This window comes from Perna viridis, chromosome 9 (genome assembly GCF_037379345.1).
Source record: "Perna viridis isolate PV_CMFRI_1.1 ecotype Kerala chromosome 9, ASM3737934v1, whole genome shotgun sequence".
Taxonomy (NCBI): Eukaryota; Metazoa; Mollusca; class Bivalvia; order Mytilida; family Mytilidae; genus Perna; species Perna viridis.
The window spans coordinates 13,608,095-13,626,946 of NC_142453.1; the positions used below are offsets into that span (position 1 = coordinate 13,608,095).

At 32.5% G+C, this 18,852-nt stretch overlaps 1 protein-coding gene across 10 annotated transcripts in view; it reads left to right on the forward strand.

The window, feature by feature from the left end:
* LOC148606859 (E3 ubiquitin-protein ligase Bre1-like) overlaps positions 1-18,852 on the forward strand; it is a 79,377-nt gene that overhangs the window by 51,313 nt on the left and 9,212 nt on the right. For 9 of the 10 annotated variants that reach the window (XM_088545607.1, XM_088545614.1, XM_088545612.1 and 6 more), the window contains 3 exons: positions 8,420-8,602; positions 18,072-18,200; positions 18,430-18,602. In XM_088545607.1, the coding sequence (XP_088401733.1) occupies positions 8,420-8,602; positions 18,072-18,200; positions 18,430-18,602 (485 nt within the window). Of the gene's footprint in view, positions 1-8,419; positions 8,603-18,071; positions 18,201-18,429; positions 18,603-18,852 lie in introns of those variants that run through there. The other variant, XM_088545615.1, reaches the window with a different exon arrangement.

Consider the following 18,852-nt stretch of genomic DNA (forward strand, 5'->3'; position numbering starts at 1 on the left):
AAATTTGCAAAAAAGTTAATAAAATCAGGTTTAAAAATATCAAATTTCCCGCAAAATATCTGAAATTTTTATTTCAATCCCTGAAACTGTTCAAACTTTTCCCTTCAAAAACCCCTTCCTCATATGGGCATCGCCAGTTAGATTTTGAGCTATTTCACTTTGTAATCCACTTATTAAATTTAGCATGGTAAAAAAATTGACTTACTTTCACTTTCACAATGAAGTCAAATTGTCATTGAAAAAAGCCCCTTCAACATTGAAAATATATAAAACATTGCAAAATACTTTTAAAAGTCCCCCTTTTTCAGAAAATGTTTTATCAACAATAGATTCTTCATTTTTAATCACTATAGCAACCACCGGTTTCCATTTATGTCATTTTTCATCCCTAGCCTAAAGTGCGAAACTAAACTAAACTGTGGAGTGCTGGCATAACTAAATTATTGATTTTTGATCGCTGAAAAAACATGGCTGCCATTTCTAAAAGTAGAACAATGGGGTCAGACATCAGATTTTTGCATACATCTCCAAATCTGTTAGGTTTAGCCAATAGCTTGCAATTGCTGAAATGATCTTTTTTATAAAGCTTCTTATAGCCTCTTGTTTCTTTTTTTTTACTTTCATAAATGCTTCTTAAATTTCACAACTATGAAATGGTGTCAAGCAGCATGATAGAAAAGAAGGGATAACTTATTTTCTGATGTTAAGGTAGGAGATACGTAAATATCGCGTCCTAGAATTTTTCTGAAATTTTGCATATGGAAAGATAGACTGGAAAGCAATCATATGACAGAAAAAAAATGACTTGGTTTCGGAATTTGTTTTCTAAGTACATAGATTTGAAATATACTAGAACAATGATGAAAATACATAGGATATGTAGGGAAATTGTTAAAAAAACGGCAGGTATTTAATTATATCTTAGTATTGTGAAATTATGGTGCCGAGAATTTTCTTTAAAAAATAGTATAGGTTTGATTTCTTGCTCATTTACTTTTGTTACTTTGTATGTATGATTTTAGTTACTTTATGTTCTTCGTTGTGTATTTCTGTTTTCCTTGTCTGGTCTTTGTCTCTGGATTACATTCTTTTGATTACCGCTATAACCTTGGTTCCCTTGATTACTCTTTTACCAGTGGTGGACCAAAAGTCGGATAAAAAATTTCACACAGTATTTTGTCAAGAGTGATCAGCAAATATTACCATGTAACCCCTCTGGAACCCACTTTTCAATAACTGTAAATCCGCCATGGTCTCATATATCGTGTGGTTTTCTGTCTCCTATTCTCAGAGCTCCCAAACTCAATGAATGGCCTTTGGCCGTCCATGTAATGTTTTGGAGTGGAGAGATCCATTCATATATGCTTGAATGACTGAAAATAGTTGTTTAATCCTACAATATTTTGTAAACCGTACTTATTCAGGGATATTTTTGGATGGCTCTTTGGCAAGATATATGAGCGTAGCTTTCAATCCTTTTTCCTATTTCTTTTTCTCTTTTTTTTTTTTTTTATATTACGCGCATTTGTTGTATGTTCACAAAAATGTAACACACTCATCCCATATTATCGTTCGTCTATCTTGTTTTCATATATATTTTATTCATCGAAACTTGACTGGTCATTTATTTTTAATTGGAGGAAATTTCCAAATTTCTCTTTTTTTCATAAAGAGTGCTCCCAAGACCATATCTTCACTCAGATTTGCAATTATGCAAGAACAGAGGAGAATTATATACAGTTTTTACACCGTTTCAGCATATCTGTCAGATGTCTACTACTCTTCTATCATGGCCTGTCTCCATTCCAAATTGTCGTTATTACTTTCACGTTCATTCATTTTTTTCTTTCTCCTGAACATCTTCTGGTCTATCTTATCCGCGAAGGTTATGTTATTCAGTATAATACAATTTACGAACGAAATATTCACGGGAATTTCGATTGCTGTCAAACATTTTTTAGTCTGTGGTCAAAGGGAAATAACTCGCATAGTAACGGCAACAACGTTTTTCCCGTAATCTGCTAGGGGCATTCATTTACGTAATCCTACCTTAATGAAAAACAATTACCTCACTCAATAAAATACATTTTATAGCATACCTCATAGAAACAGAGTAAAAGGTACCAGTCTTGCATTTCATATCCCTGAGCAGGTGTAAATCAAAACATATAAGGTATTTAAGTAGTGCCTTATCTTTTTGTCTCTTTTAAAATAAATCATTAGTCAAAAAATATGAACCATTACTTGTAGAATAGAGCAACCATAACACTATAACATGCCAAACATTTTGTTAAGAAAATTAAACATTACAACATAATAATGTTTCTCTGAAGAGGTAGCTTTGATGAGTCAAAAATGAAAGAGAAAGTAGAAAAAAATGGCTCTTTATAGTTAATGACTATTTTTCGATTTTTGTGGACTCTCCCTAATTTTTTTTGCTGAAAGCTAATCTGGGATAATTTATGCAAGACTAATTGACGAATGATTGTTATATCTTTTCGGTCTACGAAGAAATAACCTCAATCATGTGGTGCACACTAAACTACCTGCATAGCAGGTTATTTCAAATAGACCGAAAAAAATAAAATAGTCATTCCTTATAAATTAATCATTAAAAAAGATTGATGACGTTACAGCCATTACAAAATATGGTCTATAAGACCATGATATTTTCGTTCCAATAAGAAAATGTGTTGCTCTGAAATTAAATTATTTCCTAGTAGACCAGTTTTTTAAGTAAAGTTGAATATTTAGCAAGTGTTCTTAACCTGCTGAAATGTAGTACCCCACAGCAGGTAACACTTTATGATGAATTTTCCAACTTTTGAACCTGATTTTTTATGCTTGGCTCTGATATTTTGCATTTATGATTTACCAGATTTGGAAATACACTTTGTTTTCATGAATATGAAGAGTAACAGTTGAATAAAGTAAATATCTTCATTTTTTCTGATTAGCATATCTATATTAAAGTAATCAAAAGCAAGTAATACTCCTGCATAAAGGATAGTTTTCAAGTTATATTACATTTTAGGTTTGTGGTTAGGGCTTAAAAATAGTTATTTTCCTTACATTGACTTATAAAAATAGTGCAAACATAGCTTTATATTGTTAATCACTATACATGTATGAATTCTGTGGTATTAATGTCTCATGGCAATGTTAAGTGGTATCATTGTCTGATGGCAAAATGTTTTCCTTGATCCAATACTTTTTGAAACTCCCTCTTGTAAATAATCTAATAATCTTAGACGCTTTGAAGTAGATCCTTGTTTCTTTTTAATGCCTACTAAAGTGGTTTTAAGGCATTCTAAAGTTTTTCCATCTTTAACAAGATGATTAAAGAGGCTATATTTTATATAGTAAAATCTAACACCACACAAATAAAGCTTAATAGTAGAATGATGCAATTGCATTTGAGAATCACAGTATGCAGCAAATCTCATTAAAAGTCTTTCTAATACTGAAGGTAAATCAAGAATGTCCGTCTATAAAAGAAAGGTTTTATAACATGTATAAGTTTGTATGCACTGGAAGTAGCTGAGGAAATAGCATGGTTCCATGTACAATTTAATTCACTGTCCAGATTATCTTGTGCATGGGAGGGGTTGGAGTTTTTCTTCTGCCGCTGGCGCTAACTGTTTGAATCTGTCTATCTGAAAACAAGACAAAGTGTCAGCTTTACAGTTTGTATATTCTGAAACATGTTCACAAAAAATGGCGAAGTTATTAGTGGCTTCACACATAGTTAATTGTCGCATTAGTTTCATTATAAATGGTTCTTACAACTGACCTTTTCTTATAATTTGCACTATTGCCATATTGTCACAATAAAAGTGGATTTTCTTACCTGACCACTGGTTGCCCCACAATACAGTGGACTACAATAGGGTAGAGATATAAAAGGCCATAGATTCAGAATAGTCACTAATAGTTTTCAACTCCTGAGGCCATGCTCCATAAAACCATTTTTTTGCGAAAAACACCTCTGAAGCCAAGAGTGGCTGAGGCATCTGTGTATAATGATATACGGTACTAGAAGCTGATATCACTTTCTCCTCATAGAACAAATTAATTCCATTCCACTGATTTAAAAATGTTAACCATGTATTCCAATTGGCTTTACATTCCGTATTTAAGTGTACATGGTGATAGCTTTCTATCACTGTAGTCATTAGTGTGTATTTATAAGTTACAAATTGCTCTTCCAGGCAGTATGACATGACTGGCAAAACTGGATCATGACCTAATAATTGTTCTAGTTCTTTTCTAGTATAGGAATTTTTTCCTAATATGAACTTAACTAAGTTAATAATACGATAGATTTTCGCCTGGGTTAACCAAGCTTGCATATTGACTGTATCCAATATAACTCCTAGGTATTCTAATTCAAAGAAAGGGCCAACTGTTTTCTTAGCTGACAAAGGAGTATTTAGCTTATTGAAAATCAAAGATAACAAAGCCATTGTCCTTTCACCACAACTACCGGGCTTATTTATAGTAAAAAATCATCAAGCAAATAAAAAATTACATCAAGTTTATAATTATGCTTTGCTATCCCACAAATTCTTTATGATAACATGTCAAAAAGTCTAGGACTTGATTTACAACCAAAAGGTTATCATACTTAGTTGTAGTGTTCATTATTCCATTTGAAACAAAAAAGATGCCACTGGCTGAGAGAAATAGGCAACTGTTTAAAGGCATCTGATATATCAACTTTGCAACAAGTACTTTTTTTACAAAACTCTTAAATTACTTGGATTGTATCATCAAGTTTAATATAACTTAAGGAACAAAGCTCTTTATCAATCATATCATTCACACCAAAGAGATCTATTTTATCGTGCGGCGGGGAGAGATCAAGTATCAAACACTTTTTGAGGGGATGTTTATGAGTAGCTATGCCTATTGGGCTAACTCTATACAAGGAAAAAGAAGCAGAATCAAGTGGCCCATTTACAAAACCTTTCTTAACTTCATCATCAATGAGCTTTTGAACTGATTCTGGATTCTGGCCGACAAAGTATTTTTACATTCAAGATTTTTAATATTACAATCAGAAATAAGCATATCGAAACCAAACTCTTCACTACTGCATAAAACATGTGTAAACTCCTTATCCGGATGTTCTTTTTTGAGCTGCTCACAGTTAAGATGAGAAGTAGCTAGTCAGGATTGCTTGGAAGAAGAGTTTTTTAGCTGCTGTTTTGGTTTTGAAACTGGACGGATTAGACTCCTGGCCCTTAGCTGAACAATTAAATTTTCCATGAGCTCTGGACTTACACGACTTGCATATGTGTAAATATTTGCAATACGGTTTAACACATCCTTGTGACCAATTGTAATTGTTGCATTTTTGATGACCATCGTGATACATAACATCACGCCCAAATGAATCTGAAGACTTAATACTTTGCTGTTTGAATGGAATGGGACACATAGCATGGTTGAACTACACTTTCCCCAGGAATTAACCCTAGATCCAGCACATACTTTTTGTCTCAAGTCAGTATCCCCTTTTGACCAGTCAATCTTTACATTGTGCTGCAACAGCATAGAAGCACACTTAGCTGGAAACAATCTGTGATACTCAAAAAACTTATGAGGCCAAATGTGGGCAGTCTCAACAATGCAAGCAAGTTATGAATCCAGTTCTTCTGCAAAGGAAGGGAAAACTGAACACATAATCCTTTTATACTGACCAAAGACCAAAAGAATTACTGGAATTGTTTATATTGTAGAGTGGAACTGCTCTTGAAGTAGAACTGATTGATTCAGAAGACACTGTCAAAACAGGTTAAATGGGAATTGATGAAGGTTGTTGGCTGCTTCTGATTACTGACATTGCAGTTTGTAAGTTGAAATTGTTCGTGGAGTGATATGTCACTAGTTGATGAAGTGTCTGTTGGCATAACTGCAGCGTGTTTACAAATACGTTCTCCATTTTGGTGGACGATGCATGGACTGGATGCACAGTAGACGATGTTGACTATTCCCTGGTGCGGTTCAGTTATTACACAGTTAGTTGTGGATTGTGAAACTTGTATATCCTGAATAACTTTGTTGTGGCTTATAGAATCCACTCTTGTTGCAGTAGAACAAGCACTTGTGGCAATCAGTCTGTTTGATTTATAGGTTCGCATTGTGTAATCACTTCTTGAAATGTATCTGAATTTCCACAAGTTTATCCCACAGTTATTTAGTGGGATCGATATATTAATTCACAGATTTAAGCTGAGAATTAGCCAATTAGCAGGATTAGATCTTCTGGTAGCCATTATTGTCTGAGATCATAGTCCAAACTTGTGAAATTTGTTTCTTTGACACTAAATCTACTGGCAAAGAGTAAAGATTATACAGCCTTTCTCCATAATATCAAAGAACCTGATAAAATTTGTGTTAAGAAAAATGACGAAAATACTACCAGTAAACTAAATGACAAGAAATGAAAAAACTAGATCCTACTTGAATGCAAATACATGATGTAACTGATACTGAAACACACAATGACGTATGATATGAAAACAAGGCTTCACCTGTTATAAGAGGATCTGAAGGGGGAGGCTACTGTAATTTTTTAGGAGACAATGCATTTAACAAATAAACTATAATTAATCTATGATTATCACACTATAAGATGACAAACTTTTTATGCGGAAAATTTAACATTATAACAAAAAATGTTCCTCTGAAAAGGTTGGTTTGATGAGTCTAAAATGAAAGTGCAAGTAATTATAGAGTTCAAGACTACCATATTTTGGTGTGTATAGTGCGCATTTATGTATAATGCGCGTGCTGGTTTTTCCATTAAAAGTTGATGTAAAAAAACTTTTTTTGTATGTATTGTACACGGTGAAAATAGCGTAACTTGTTAGAACCAGAAACATTTCTGGCTTTAATTTATTTGTAAATAGAAGGGGCCATTTCATCTGTTTGTATATTTATTTCAATGAAGAATATTGTTTTTGTTACTTTTTGTATTTATCTGTTTATGTGTGTTCATTTACTATTTGGGTAAGAAATGCGTAACGTAGACAATAGCTAAAATTGTCAGCTTGGACATATGTTTTGATTACCTTTGAAAGGTTTCTATTCAGAGTAATAAATTTTTGAAGATTGATAATTCTAGAAGAACTGTTTTTACTACAATCAATTAAGGGGTCTGAGCAAACAATGCAGACGGTCATCAAATAGGGCATATGTGTGTTGATAGCTCAGCCAAGCGTGATAATGAGATGCAGAATTTTCTCTCATGTGTATCAGGGATACATAAAGGGTTTATGTTTAAAATTAATAGTTTTTATGTTGGGTAAGGATTTGATATTTGTTCACTGAGAAAAGAAAGCCAATAATTTCAAAAAGTAGAATATCCAATAACTATGAAGTAGAGTTCAATATGATGCGTAAATAACGATATTTTTTTTTAAACAAACTACTTTGTCCAATGGAAATATATTAGGGCTCTATGACCAATGTGCCCAAGATTTCGTTATTCAGTAATTAAATTGTTTAAACTTGTGAGTATTTTAATTACTTCTTTCAAATCATTAACAAGTTGTATACATCATAAAGACATAATAATTATATACACATCGCAAAACAATTTACAATCTCCTTTGATAATACCAGTAACTAATTGTCTTGTGTCCTCGTCATGATTAATTAATCCCCTCAATAAACATGTCAATTGCTTGTTAGATATAAAATTAACAGGTGAAACCATAATCAGTGACATCTGAATACCCTTTGCAACGCCTCAGTAATTATGTGACAACATTAGTTAATTGATACACAAAAACGAAAGTATGACGGTTGTAAACATAATCTTCCGTGTTCTTTTGGGAGGAAATAAATCAAAACCAAATTCTGTTCAAGAAGATTTTATTGACAATCTATGCTTACAAAGGAAATAAGTCAACAAAAAAACTCATGAAAAATCCATTAATATGCTTTGGCAGCTTATAAGTGGTCTCTGATTTGATGTTGACTCCCTCAAGGTCGTTAATTTTTTACTGATCTTAGGTCTGTAAACTTGTGTTGAAACGACGTATGGGTGAATTATACACTCTCCATGTTCTGAAATTAGTTTTCTGGTAAAAATGTGCACAATACACACCAAAATACAGTACTTTTCTTTTTGATCTTGGAATCTTTATTTTTTTTGCAGGAAATTAATTTTCTACATGTCCTTAGAAATATTACATAAGTGAAAATTTTATTGAATAAATTTATATATTGTTTTAACAATCCTGAAAATATGCACTTCACAATAGAAGTTTATGGGAAAATTAATGCAAGACTAATACCTACTCATTTAATTTTGCTTATTATAAATATGTGTAAATAACATGTGGATAGAAATTGTATATCAACTGACTAATATCTATACTTTCTTCTTCTCTTATTTTCTTCCCAGTTAATGGGGGCAGAGAAGAAGTTGCGGCATGAGAATGAAGAGCTGAAATCTCAGATAAAAAAGATGCAAGAAAATGAAAAAAGAGATCGGAGAAAACTTGCTGAAGATGAAGCAATACTCAAAATACAAAAAATGGAAAAGACTATTTCAGAACTGTCTAAAAGTCTATCTACTCAAAAACAGGTACTTGCAATTTAAACCATTAGAGCTTGTGGCATAGTCTGATTTTATCTTTTATCAAAATCATGATGTGACCTTAATGTTTGTTTATATTCATCTGATTAGTAAGTATGGAGTGAGATATGCTGGAAATTTTTACCTGTGTCACCAGTAATTTATTTACAGCAAGTCCAGTAACCTTTTATTTTGAGAAACTTGTCTATTCATTTTAGGAATTTTTGTATAATATTTGAATAAAAGGTATTGAACCAATATTACTCAAATTTTGTATAGTGTTTAAATACATTTTTGAGGATTCCCACCTATTGCAGAGAAATTTGACAAATATTTAATACAAGTTTTATATACTGCGTTATGTGTAGTACTGAAGTGGCTTGGTATTATACTCTCTATAAATTGTAGTTGAGGGTCAGTTTATCCTTCCCCTGATGATATTTTCAGAAGATAATGAAGGATCTTTTTTTGTCCCCTTCAACACATTGCGAAGGGACATGGAAATACTGGGCGTCTGTCCGTCCATGTTTTCCGCTTTTTTTTTTTTTTTTTTGTAATCCTTTTACCAAATAAGTTTGCTTTTTGGTATGTGGCATTATTGTGAAGACAGATTAAGTTTGGTTACGGTTGAATGATTTTTATGGAATTATGCCCTTGGACTTAGAAATTTCAGGGAATTTACAGTTTTCCACACTTTTTTGTAATGCTTTCACAAATTGAATTTATCTTTTGTATGTAGTCAAACTATGAGAAGTTACAGATTAAGTTTGACTTTGGTTACAGTTACGGTGCCATCACTTGGTGTCTGTTGTCGTCGTCAGGAAAAAATGTCTTTGAACATCTTCTCCTCTGAAACTATTGAATAGATTTGCATGAAATGTATCATGACTGTTCCTTAGAGCATCCTGCTCACATTTACCGTTTGGATTTTTGATCGGTTAAAAAACATGACTGCAATTACTAAAAATAGAACATAGGGGTCAGACAGGAGATTTTTGCATATATCCAGGCCTTTCATTAAGAGGCGGTACCAGGTACTTTTACCCTTCTAAACTAATGAAAGGTACCTCCAGAATTTTTAAATTTTATACAGTTTTATTAAACAAAATGATGAAAAGTATCTCCTTCAAAACCAAAGGTACCCTGTTAGGTTTAGCCAAAGTCTGACACGGGTTAAAGTATTCAGCATGATGAGATCTATTTGTAGTTAAATTTTGGTGAAAATCTGTTGACCCATGTTGTAGTTATTGCCCTTTTTGGACGTTTTTTGCTTTTTTTGATGTTATTACTTTCAAAAATCTTCTTGTCAAAAACCACTCTACAGAATTCAATGAACATTGGTATTTTTGTTTTTTAGGGTATCCTTAACAAAATGAGTATTTTGATTTATGATCAGTTAAAAAACATGGCTGCTGTTACTAAAAATAGAACATAGGGTTCAGCAGATTTTTGCATATATCTCCAAAACCGTTGAGTTATTGTTTAGCTGAATTCTGACTTTGATGAAAGTATTCAGCATGATGAGATCTATCTGTGGTCAAATTTTGGTGAAAATCTGTTGACTGATGTTGTAGTTATTGCCCTTTTTTGGACGTTTTTTGCTGTTTTTGATGTTATTACTTTCAAAAATCTTCTTCTCAAAAACTGCTAGGTAAAATTAAATGAAAGTTGGTATTTTTGTTTTTTAGGGTATCCTTAACAAAGTGATCTTTTGAATTTTTGATCGGTTAAAAAACATGGCCGCCTTTACTAAAAATAGAACATAGGGGTCATTCAGTAGTTTTTTGCATATATCTCCAAGACTGTTAGGTTTGGCCAATATCTTTCTATTGCTGAAATGATTCTTGATAAAAGGCCTACAAACGTCTCCAGGGATCAAAGTTGTAAGACATCTCCATATAAGAGATATTGCCCTTGAAAGGCAAAAAATTATATTTTTGCAGTTTTCAGTCAATATCTTGAAAACTATAATAGATAGAATGAAACTTCAATATCTTGAAAACTATAATAGATAAAATGAAACTTTTGTTGATGAAATGATCTTCATGATAAGTACTTCCAAAGTCTTCATGGAGTCAAAATTGTCGGACAACTTCTTGTTGAGTTATTGCTCTTGAAAGCTAAGGCAATAATTTAACAAGGTGAGAGTTTCAGGCTCCTGGGAGCCTCTTGTTTTTGTAATGCTTTTACCAATTGATTTTATCTTTTGTATGTAGTCTTGCTATGAGAAGTTCCAGATTAAATTTGACTTCAGTTACAGTTGATGATTTTTATAGAAGTTATGGCCCTTGGACTTAGAAAATTTCAGTGAATTTAGTTTTCAGATTTTTTTTTCAGCACTAAATTTAATGTATTATTAAAACTGTAAATGAAATCATTTAATTAAGGAATGTCCTAGATATTTACTTAAGATGAACTTTAAGTTGTTTTTACCCCAAAAATATTTTGATGAATTTGAGTTAAATTTTTTGGAATATTAAAAAAATTTGAAAGTTAGTTTTTACCTGCATCACCAACGGAAACCGCTCTACTCTGCCCCTACATAAGTCCATACATATAGGCGGCATACTCAAAAAGTATATGAGCAATATTATTTAAACTTTGCACAGTGATTGTATACATATTAAACATGTGCACCTTGTATTATGGAGAAGTTTGATAAACTTTTTTTTAACTTTTTTATCATGTTTTACCATATAATCCATACTGTAGTTTTTTTCAACTGAATTAGTGTTTATATAGATAATGAAGACACTTATGTGCTGACAGATATATTACTGTGACACAGGTCCAAGCATACTGGTCTTGTTTTTTATTACAAAGCCAAAATAAAGTTTCAATTTCATTTTCAGTTATTTTTTCCCTCCCATTTTTTCTTTGGATTAATTGGAGTTACCTTTCTTGGAATACTGAAAAAAGGAAAAATTTTTTCCTTTTAGATTGTGGAAAAAGGACAAAGTTGGAATTTAAGTAAGATCTATTGATCCTATGTGATGATTTTTAATCAAGCATTTGTTCATGGATATCTGCACAATCTGGCAGAGTATCGTTAAATGTCCTATTAGATGCTCTATTTTAGTTGATGAACTTTTTTCAGCAGTATATGCTATCATAAGTATATATTTTAGGTAATTTGTAATCCACAATATAGTTTTTTTTAAATCACTTATGTTTATGCATATATTAAAGATATTTATGTGCTGAAAAGTAAATGATATTGACACAGGTGTAGACATTTTTGTTCTTGTTGTTATAAAAACCTGAATTTTATTGGTCACATATACAGTATTATTTTTAAAACCCTAGGTTTGTCATTGTCTGGGACAAGCAAATTTTGTTTTGGACAAGTGAAAATGGTATCTTACTTGTCCAATCTGGCAAGTGAAAAAAAGTGTTGTTTATTGATTATAAGAAGAAAAACGTTTTGGTTTGTTTATCCATCGTTATCATTTTAGCAGAACTGTCAGTAAACATGGTTTCCTTTCCTCCCAAACTACAGCATCGATATATATTATTAACTACCAAAATACCCTTATCCCAAATTAAAGATAATGTTATCTTTAACTGCCAATCATGAGTGTCAGACAGCGTTGTGATGCTCTGTTCACAATCTGGTTAATTTTGTCGGCCAATGAAAATATTAGAGCTTTTTTTACGTTCAGCTAGGGAAAGTGTATTGCTTTTGAGATCAAAACATTGAAACAGTGTCAAAATACTGAAATATAATTTCATCAAAGTTTGTAGTTATTTTTTGGTGCATTAAAATGCTCATTTACAAATAAAATTTCAAAGATGAATATTTTTTTGCGATCAGTGTTCCCTGTGAAAATCATACGTCTCATAGAAATGATTTTCGCAAAAAAAAGATAGGTCTGCCATTGCCTGGCAGTTGGTGCCATCAATATACACAATTAAAGTTGGCAGAATTTTTTAACAGAGTTAATGAACAAAAGAAATCTGTCAGAAACTATGTCAAAATGGATGAAAAGGGAAGAGAGAGTATTAAGACTCTAGGAGTAAAGAATTTGAAGGACTGTATGACACTCTGGATGGGATGATTTGCAGTTACTGTAACAAATTTCCACTAATTGCTAGACCCACCAAGTTCACAACTGGGAGCACATCCTACAGAATTGATGGCCTTTGTTTCTGTTTTAATACTGAAAAACATTAACTGAATGCAGAGGCTTATTTTGCAGATGAAAAGAGGGAACAAAATGACAATAACTTTCTAGGATCAGTATTTTAGAAAACCAAACACTTTTAGTTTATATGTTCAGTACAGCTTATGCATTCACTTTGCATATTTTTTCCTTGAAACCAATTGTCATGAGCTTATGGAGTAAATATTCATCCCAACAAGTAGTGTAACAATAAAATCAAACATAAGTAGGTCAAACTATCTTACAAGGTACAAATAATTTTGATGCACAGCATAATTCATATACATTTTGAATTTTTTTTTAAATCTTAAATATTGAAGAATTTATGAACTTTCAAATGGTAGCAAGTAACAAACAAAAGTTCACACATCTAAAGACTATGACAAACATTCAACAAGAGCTTATCATTAATAAGCCATTGATTATTTAATAGTACTCCATAGTTGAAATATGTGATTATTAATGGTTGATAATTTACCTACAACACTAATACAGCACGTAAAATAATTTGGGCTAGTAGTATTGACTTTTGGACAAGTTAGTGCAAAAGTTAATGTCTAACACTGCAACCACAAGGAAATTGTGTTTAAATTATATCATGCTGTTGTTGTCGTCATTAGCTCATTAGCGTTCTCATTGATAATTTTGTTTCCAAGCGATAACCAGTTTAAGCTAACCAAATGTCAATTTTATTAATTGTTACTGGGTCATACCTGCCAACTTACACGATTTAATCGTGTTTTCACGATTCTGACCATTTGTCCTGCTAGCACGATTTTTCAGATCAAATTTGTCCTAAAACCTGATTTTGTCAAATTTACCTAAGAAAAATTCTGAATTCAAAACCCTAAATTCGTGTTTCAGTTTCATTTCTTTGAATTGAAGAGTCATAATTCTGACAAAAGGTATTAATTGCTGTCTAAACAGGTAAGGGTACATTTCATGATAGGTAAATAATCTCTGAGATGCAATCAGCTGGTCAGGGTTTGATAATTAAAAAATGGATCCCGATTGGATCTACCACTGTTTTATGAATAGCCAATCATTTTCTTAAGAATAATTTCTACTCCACAAGTAACTTGACAAATACAGTCGTAAACAAATTATAAAATTATTTTTGTTTTAACAAAAAGAGTTCTCCCCTGCAGTCTTCACATTTCCTGTAATTTCAAGAAGTGCAGTATTTTTCCCAAAAGTTTATTTTGCAATAGAAAAAAAATACCATTATTTTCAAATAGTGAAGATATTGAAAATTAGATAGTAACATTCTTGAATATTTGTTACATTTTCTCAAATACTGCACCTCATGATACGCATTTAATCAAAAGAACGAACATGCCTAAGTTCCCAACCATCATTTAATGAGATTTTGAAGCATCATTCTGTCACCTAGACTAAGGTGGGGCTGTTACAGCCAGAAACCTTTTTGGACTATATTTTTTCTTGTTCAAAAATGAAAACTAACTCATTCAAAAGAAATTAATGGAAAGAAGGTAATATATGCTCAATGTATTCTTAAATTGTAGAAATACATCTGAATGTAAATAAATTTTCTCATTTATTTTTTGTTTTACCCCTGTCCAACCATCCGTAATTCCGTCCATCTGTAGCGCCTTCCGTCTGTAATTCCGTCCATCTGTAATTCTGTACGTCCCATAAGTTTCCCACACTTTTTTTTTGAAAATCCTTGAAGATATTGAACTGATTTTTTGTATGTGAGTCTTTCATGATTAGTTACAGATCAAGATAAAGTTTCGTTCCGCTACGCTGAGTTTTACCAAATTATTGGCCCTGGACTTAAAAAAATTCCATGGAAATAAGTTTTCCGCACTTTTTTTGTAAACCCTTGAGGGTATTGAACTGCTTTTTGTTATGTGAGTCTGTCATGATTAGTTACAAATTGAGTATAAGTTTCATTCTTCTATGCTGAGTTTTACCAAAATAATGGGCCCTGCATTGTATTGAAATAATAGTTTTTCACTTTTTTTTTTTAATTCTTGAAGATATTTGACTGGTTTATGGTATGTGAGTCTGTCATGATTAGTTATATATTGAGTTTAAGTTTCGTTCAACTATGCTGAGTTTTACACAAAACCACATGCGGGGGCATCATTTGTGTCTCACAAACACAATAACACATCTGACAAAGTGCTATTTACAATTGTGAGTTATGATATAGCTGTATGAAGGTTAAATGCGGGGACTTCACTTTATCTAGTTTTAATTAAATGTTCAGAATTTCAATTAGATTTGGGGGAAACCACCACAAGAAATAAAGGGGCTTACAAACTTCAATCTATTACAGTGCATGCATATTTTGTTCAACTGAAAAAGGCACTTAAATGCTATAGTGGTTGTCTCATTCATACATTACTACAATAAAACACATGTAGTTTGCAAAATATGTCCCAAAAATATTGGCATACCTGCCAACTTTTGAAAATCCCCATGGAGGTTTTATGTGGGATGACGTGTGAACCAACATTTATGGGACAAAACTGCAAACTTTTATTTACTTTCAAATGCATCTCTGCTAATTTAAATCATATTGAGCGCACATTTCCTTCTTGCCAGTATTGTCATTTGAAGGGGAGTTAAGTATTAAAGATTTGATCTTCATGAATACAGACCTAATAAATTTCAGACCCAAACAACCCTAACTTCGGCAGTAGGTCAGAATTATGCTTTATAATAGCATTTAAGGCTAAAAACCACTAATTCCACTTCCCATAGGCTTCTATGCTAATTTCACAGTATTCAATGGCTTCTCTGGACTTTACCTTAACTTTAACCTGCAGAGGACTTTATATCAGCATGATTCTACATATGTCAGCTCACAATCCTCAGAATGGCATTTGGGGTTAGCAGACTTGCAGTGCAGTACTGGTCTCTGGAAGTGAAGTGTCTATAAATAGCATGGGAAATCCCAGTGTTTTCACAAGATAGGGGTATATTTAGAAATCATTATGGAGATTAGGCTTCACATCACAAGAAGCAAAATGCACCTATAAAATGTACAGAAATGTTTTTTCCTTTCAGAAACTGTTTAAATTTTTTAAATGAGATGAGAACTTTTTTTCAGCACTATGAGGAACAGGGGTAATTTCTGCGTAGGACTATTTTTGCATAGGTTCCAAATGCTCATTGGTTGAATTGGTGGTCTGTAACCTGAAAGGGTTAGGAAACTTTGGTTACACTTACTTTTCATTAAATGCATACCATGAGGTGCAGTATATGAGGAAATGTAACAAATATTCAAGAATGTTGCTGCCAAATTTCCAAAAGTCATCACTATTTAAAAGGAAAAGTATTGCAAACAAAACTTTTGGGAAAAATACTTCACTGTTAAAATTACAGGAAATGTAAAGACTACAGGGGAGGCAACTCATTTTGTATAAACAATAATTTTAAATCTTGTATACATATGTGGTTCTACAACTGTTAGACCTGTTGAAATGACAGTATTGTCAAATTAATTGTGGAGTAGAAATTACTCTTTAGAAAATGATTGGCAGTTCATAAATTAGTGATAGACCCAATTGGGATTCATTTTCTAATTGTCAAACCCTGATCAGCTGATTGCTCCTGGGAGATAATTTACCTGTTATAAAATGTACCCTTACCTGTTTAGATAGCAATTAACACCTTTTGTCAGATTTAGGACTCTTCAATTCAAAGAAATGAGATCGAAACATGAATTTAGGGGCTTATTTTGGTTTTTTTTAGGTGATTTTGACAAAATCATGTATTGGGTCAAATTTGACCTGAAAAATCGTGTTGGGGGGGACAAATGGTCAAAATCTTGAAAACATGATTAAATCATGTAAGTTGGCAGGACAGTCAGTTCTTATGTGACCCACGTAAAAAAAAAAAACCATGAGGATTTTCAAAAGTTGGCAGGTATACTTCGTGCAAGATATAGTGGTGTCACTTGCCCCTAATACTCTGAAAAAAAGTAACTAGAAGGGTAAAATTTGTGTTTATTGAAAAATTGAAGTATAATGTTAATTTTTAGTCCTCTACCAGCAACTTATGCTGAAGAGCAAAATACATGTATTGTGCACTATTATATCCAAACCAGTTGTTGTTTAAGTGTGTCACAAACTACTATTTTGTCTACATTTTCCTCTTAGTAAACCTAGTTCAAGCGTCTGCAATCTTATCATCCTGTGTTTGTCAAAGCTTTTTATTATACCCTGTGCAACCACAGTCCCCCCCCCCCAATCAAACTTTGTTTGTATGAAATATGTAGGAATCCTCTCGTCTGTTTGTTTGTCCGTCCATCTGTCAACAAAACTAGTCAGCACAACTCCAATAGGAGAAAATCTAACTTAAGGGTTTTACATGTTAAAACCTCGTAAGCCCAACTCCTCCTACACTTCTCAAAGAAATGAAATAAACTTTTGTTGGAAAGCTAGCCATTATATGTTGAGGTGCATGAAGGAATATAGTTACTGTTTTAGGACCATAAAGGGAGGTAATTGAACTTTACGGGTTATAAATTTAACTTCATTTGAAGCAGGGGGTATTCTCTTTGTTAACTTGCTTACAATATTTGTAGTGTCTTTATATTATAGAGTACATTGTTTCTTTTCTTGGCAACTTTCCTTTCATCTGTGGCATCATCCCTTCAGCACCTGTGTAGGAGTTTTCAAATCACAACTCAAACATTCTGCCATACTTTGTCATAATTACACATGCTTTTTTTATCACGCTAATTTCTTACAGTTAGGTTTCTGGAACAGGGTTATGTTACCACAAGATTGTAGTAATCTCTGCAGAAGTTCTATGGTCGTCTTCATGAACTTATGGATAGTTATGGTGTATACATCTGCACCATGAAAACTGATTTGTTCAAGGTTTCATTGTTTTCTTTTCCTCTTTGTTCTATACTGGACATGATTTTTTATGAGCAACTTGGCAGGTGTTGCTAGAAAAGAAGAGTATGCTAAGCCTACTGGTACACCTGGTCCATGCTCCCAGTTTTTGGTGGAGTCTGAGTTGCTCATTTACTTTTGTTACTTTGTATGTGTTATTTTGGTTATTTTATGTTCTTTGTTGTGTATGTCTGTTTTCCATGTCTGGTCTTTGTCCATGGATTAGATTGTTTTGCTAGAATCTTGGTTCCCTTAATTACTCTTGGCAATTGGAGTGGTCTTATTTGGCAAAGTACAAATCAATGTAGGTTGACTTTATCGTCATTGAATCTGTCTATTATAAATTATGGATCAGTAAAATAGTGGTCTGTTAGGCTATATATGGGTATGGGTGAGAGGATTTATTAGGTGTTAATATATCAGTACATATTTTTCCAGAGAGAAGAAGCTTTGTTAAATGAAATGGAAGTTACTGGTCAAGCATTTGAGGACATGCAGGAACAAAATCTAAGGCTGATGCAACAACTCAAGGAAAAAGATGATGCTAATTTTAAACTGATGTCTGAGGTATTTTCATGTTTTTATTACTTAATTTGTAGAACAAAGAAAATTGATAAGATGCTATCTTGATGTATTTTTACTGTACAATGCACATAATTGTATACTCTAAAAGCAAGCAGTAACATTAGTTGTATGTTTCTTTTAAAAACCAAATTAAACACTGGTAAGCATTGCTTTACTAAATACAATGAATGAGTTGAACAAGGATTTTTTTAATTAAATGTGTATCTTACAGAGAATAAAGTCAAACCAAATACAAAAGTTACTAAGAGAAGAGAAAGAGGTTCTGGCAGAGCAGGTAGCAACTCTACAGACTCAGGTAGAGGCTCAGATGTTGGTGGTTAGGAACCTGGAAGAGAAAGAACAGGTTCTACAAAATGCATTGTCTACAGCAGAGAAGGAATTAGGGTAAGCAATTTTCATCTTTATTATCCATACAATCTAAATTAAAAAAATAAATGTTAACTGTCCTTTAATTACAATAACTTGAGTAAAACTTATCTGTTCTGATTTGCTTTTTATTTTTGCACATTGTTCTAGGGTCATGGCAGAGACCCCTATGGTTTTCTGTTTTTTTAGGCCCCACTCCTTTTAAAAAATAAGAGGCTTCAGTTCATCGTCAATCCAATTTTGATGATTCTGATTTATAATGATAAAT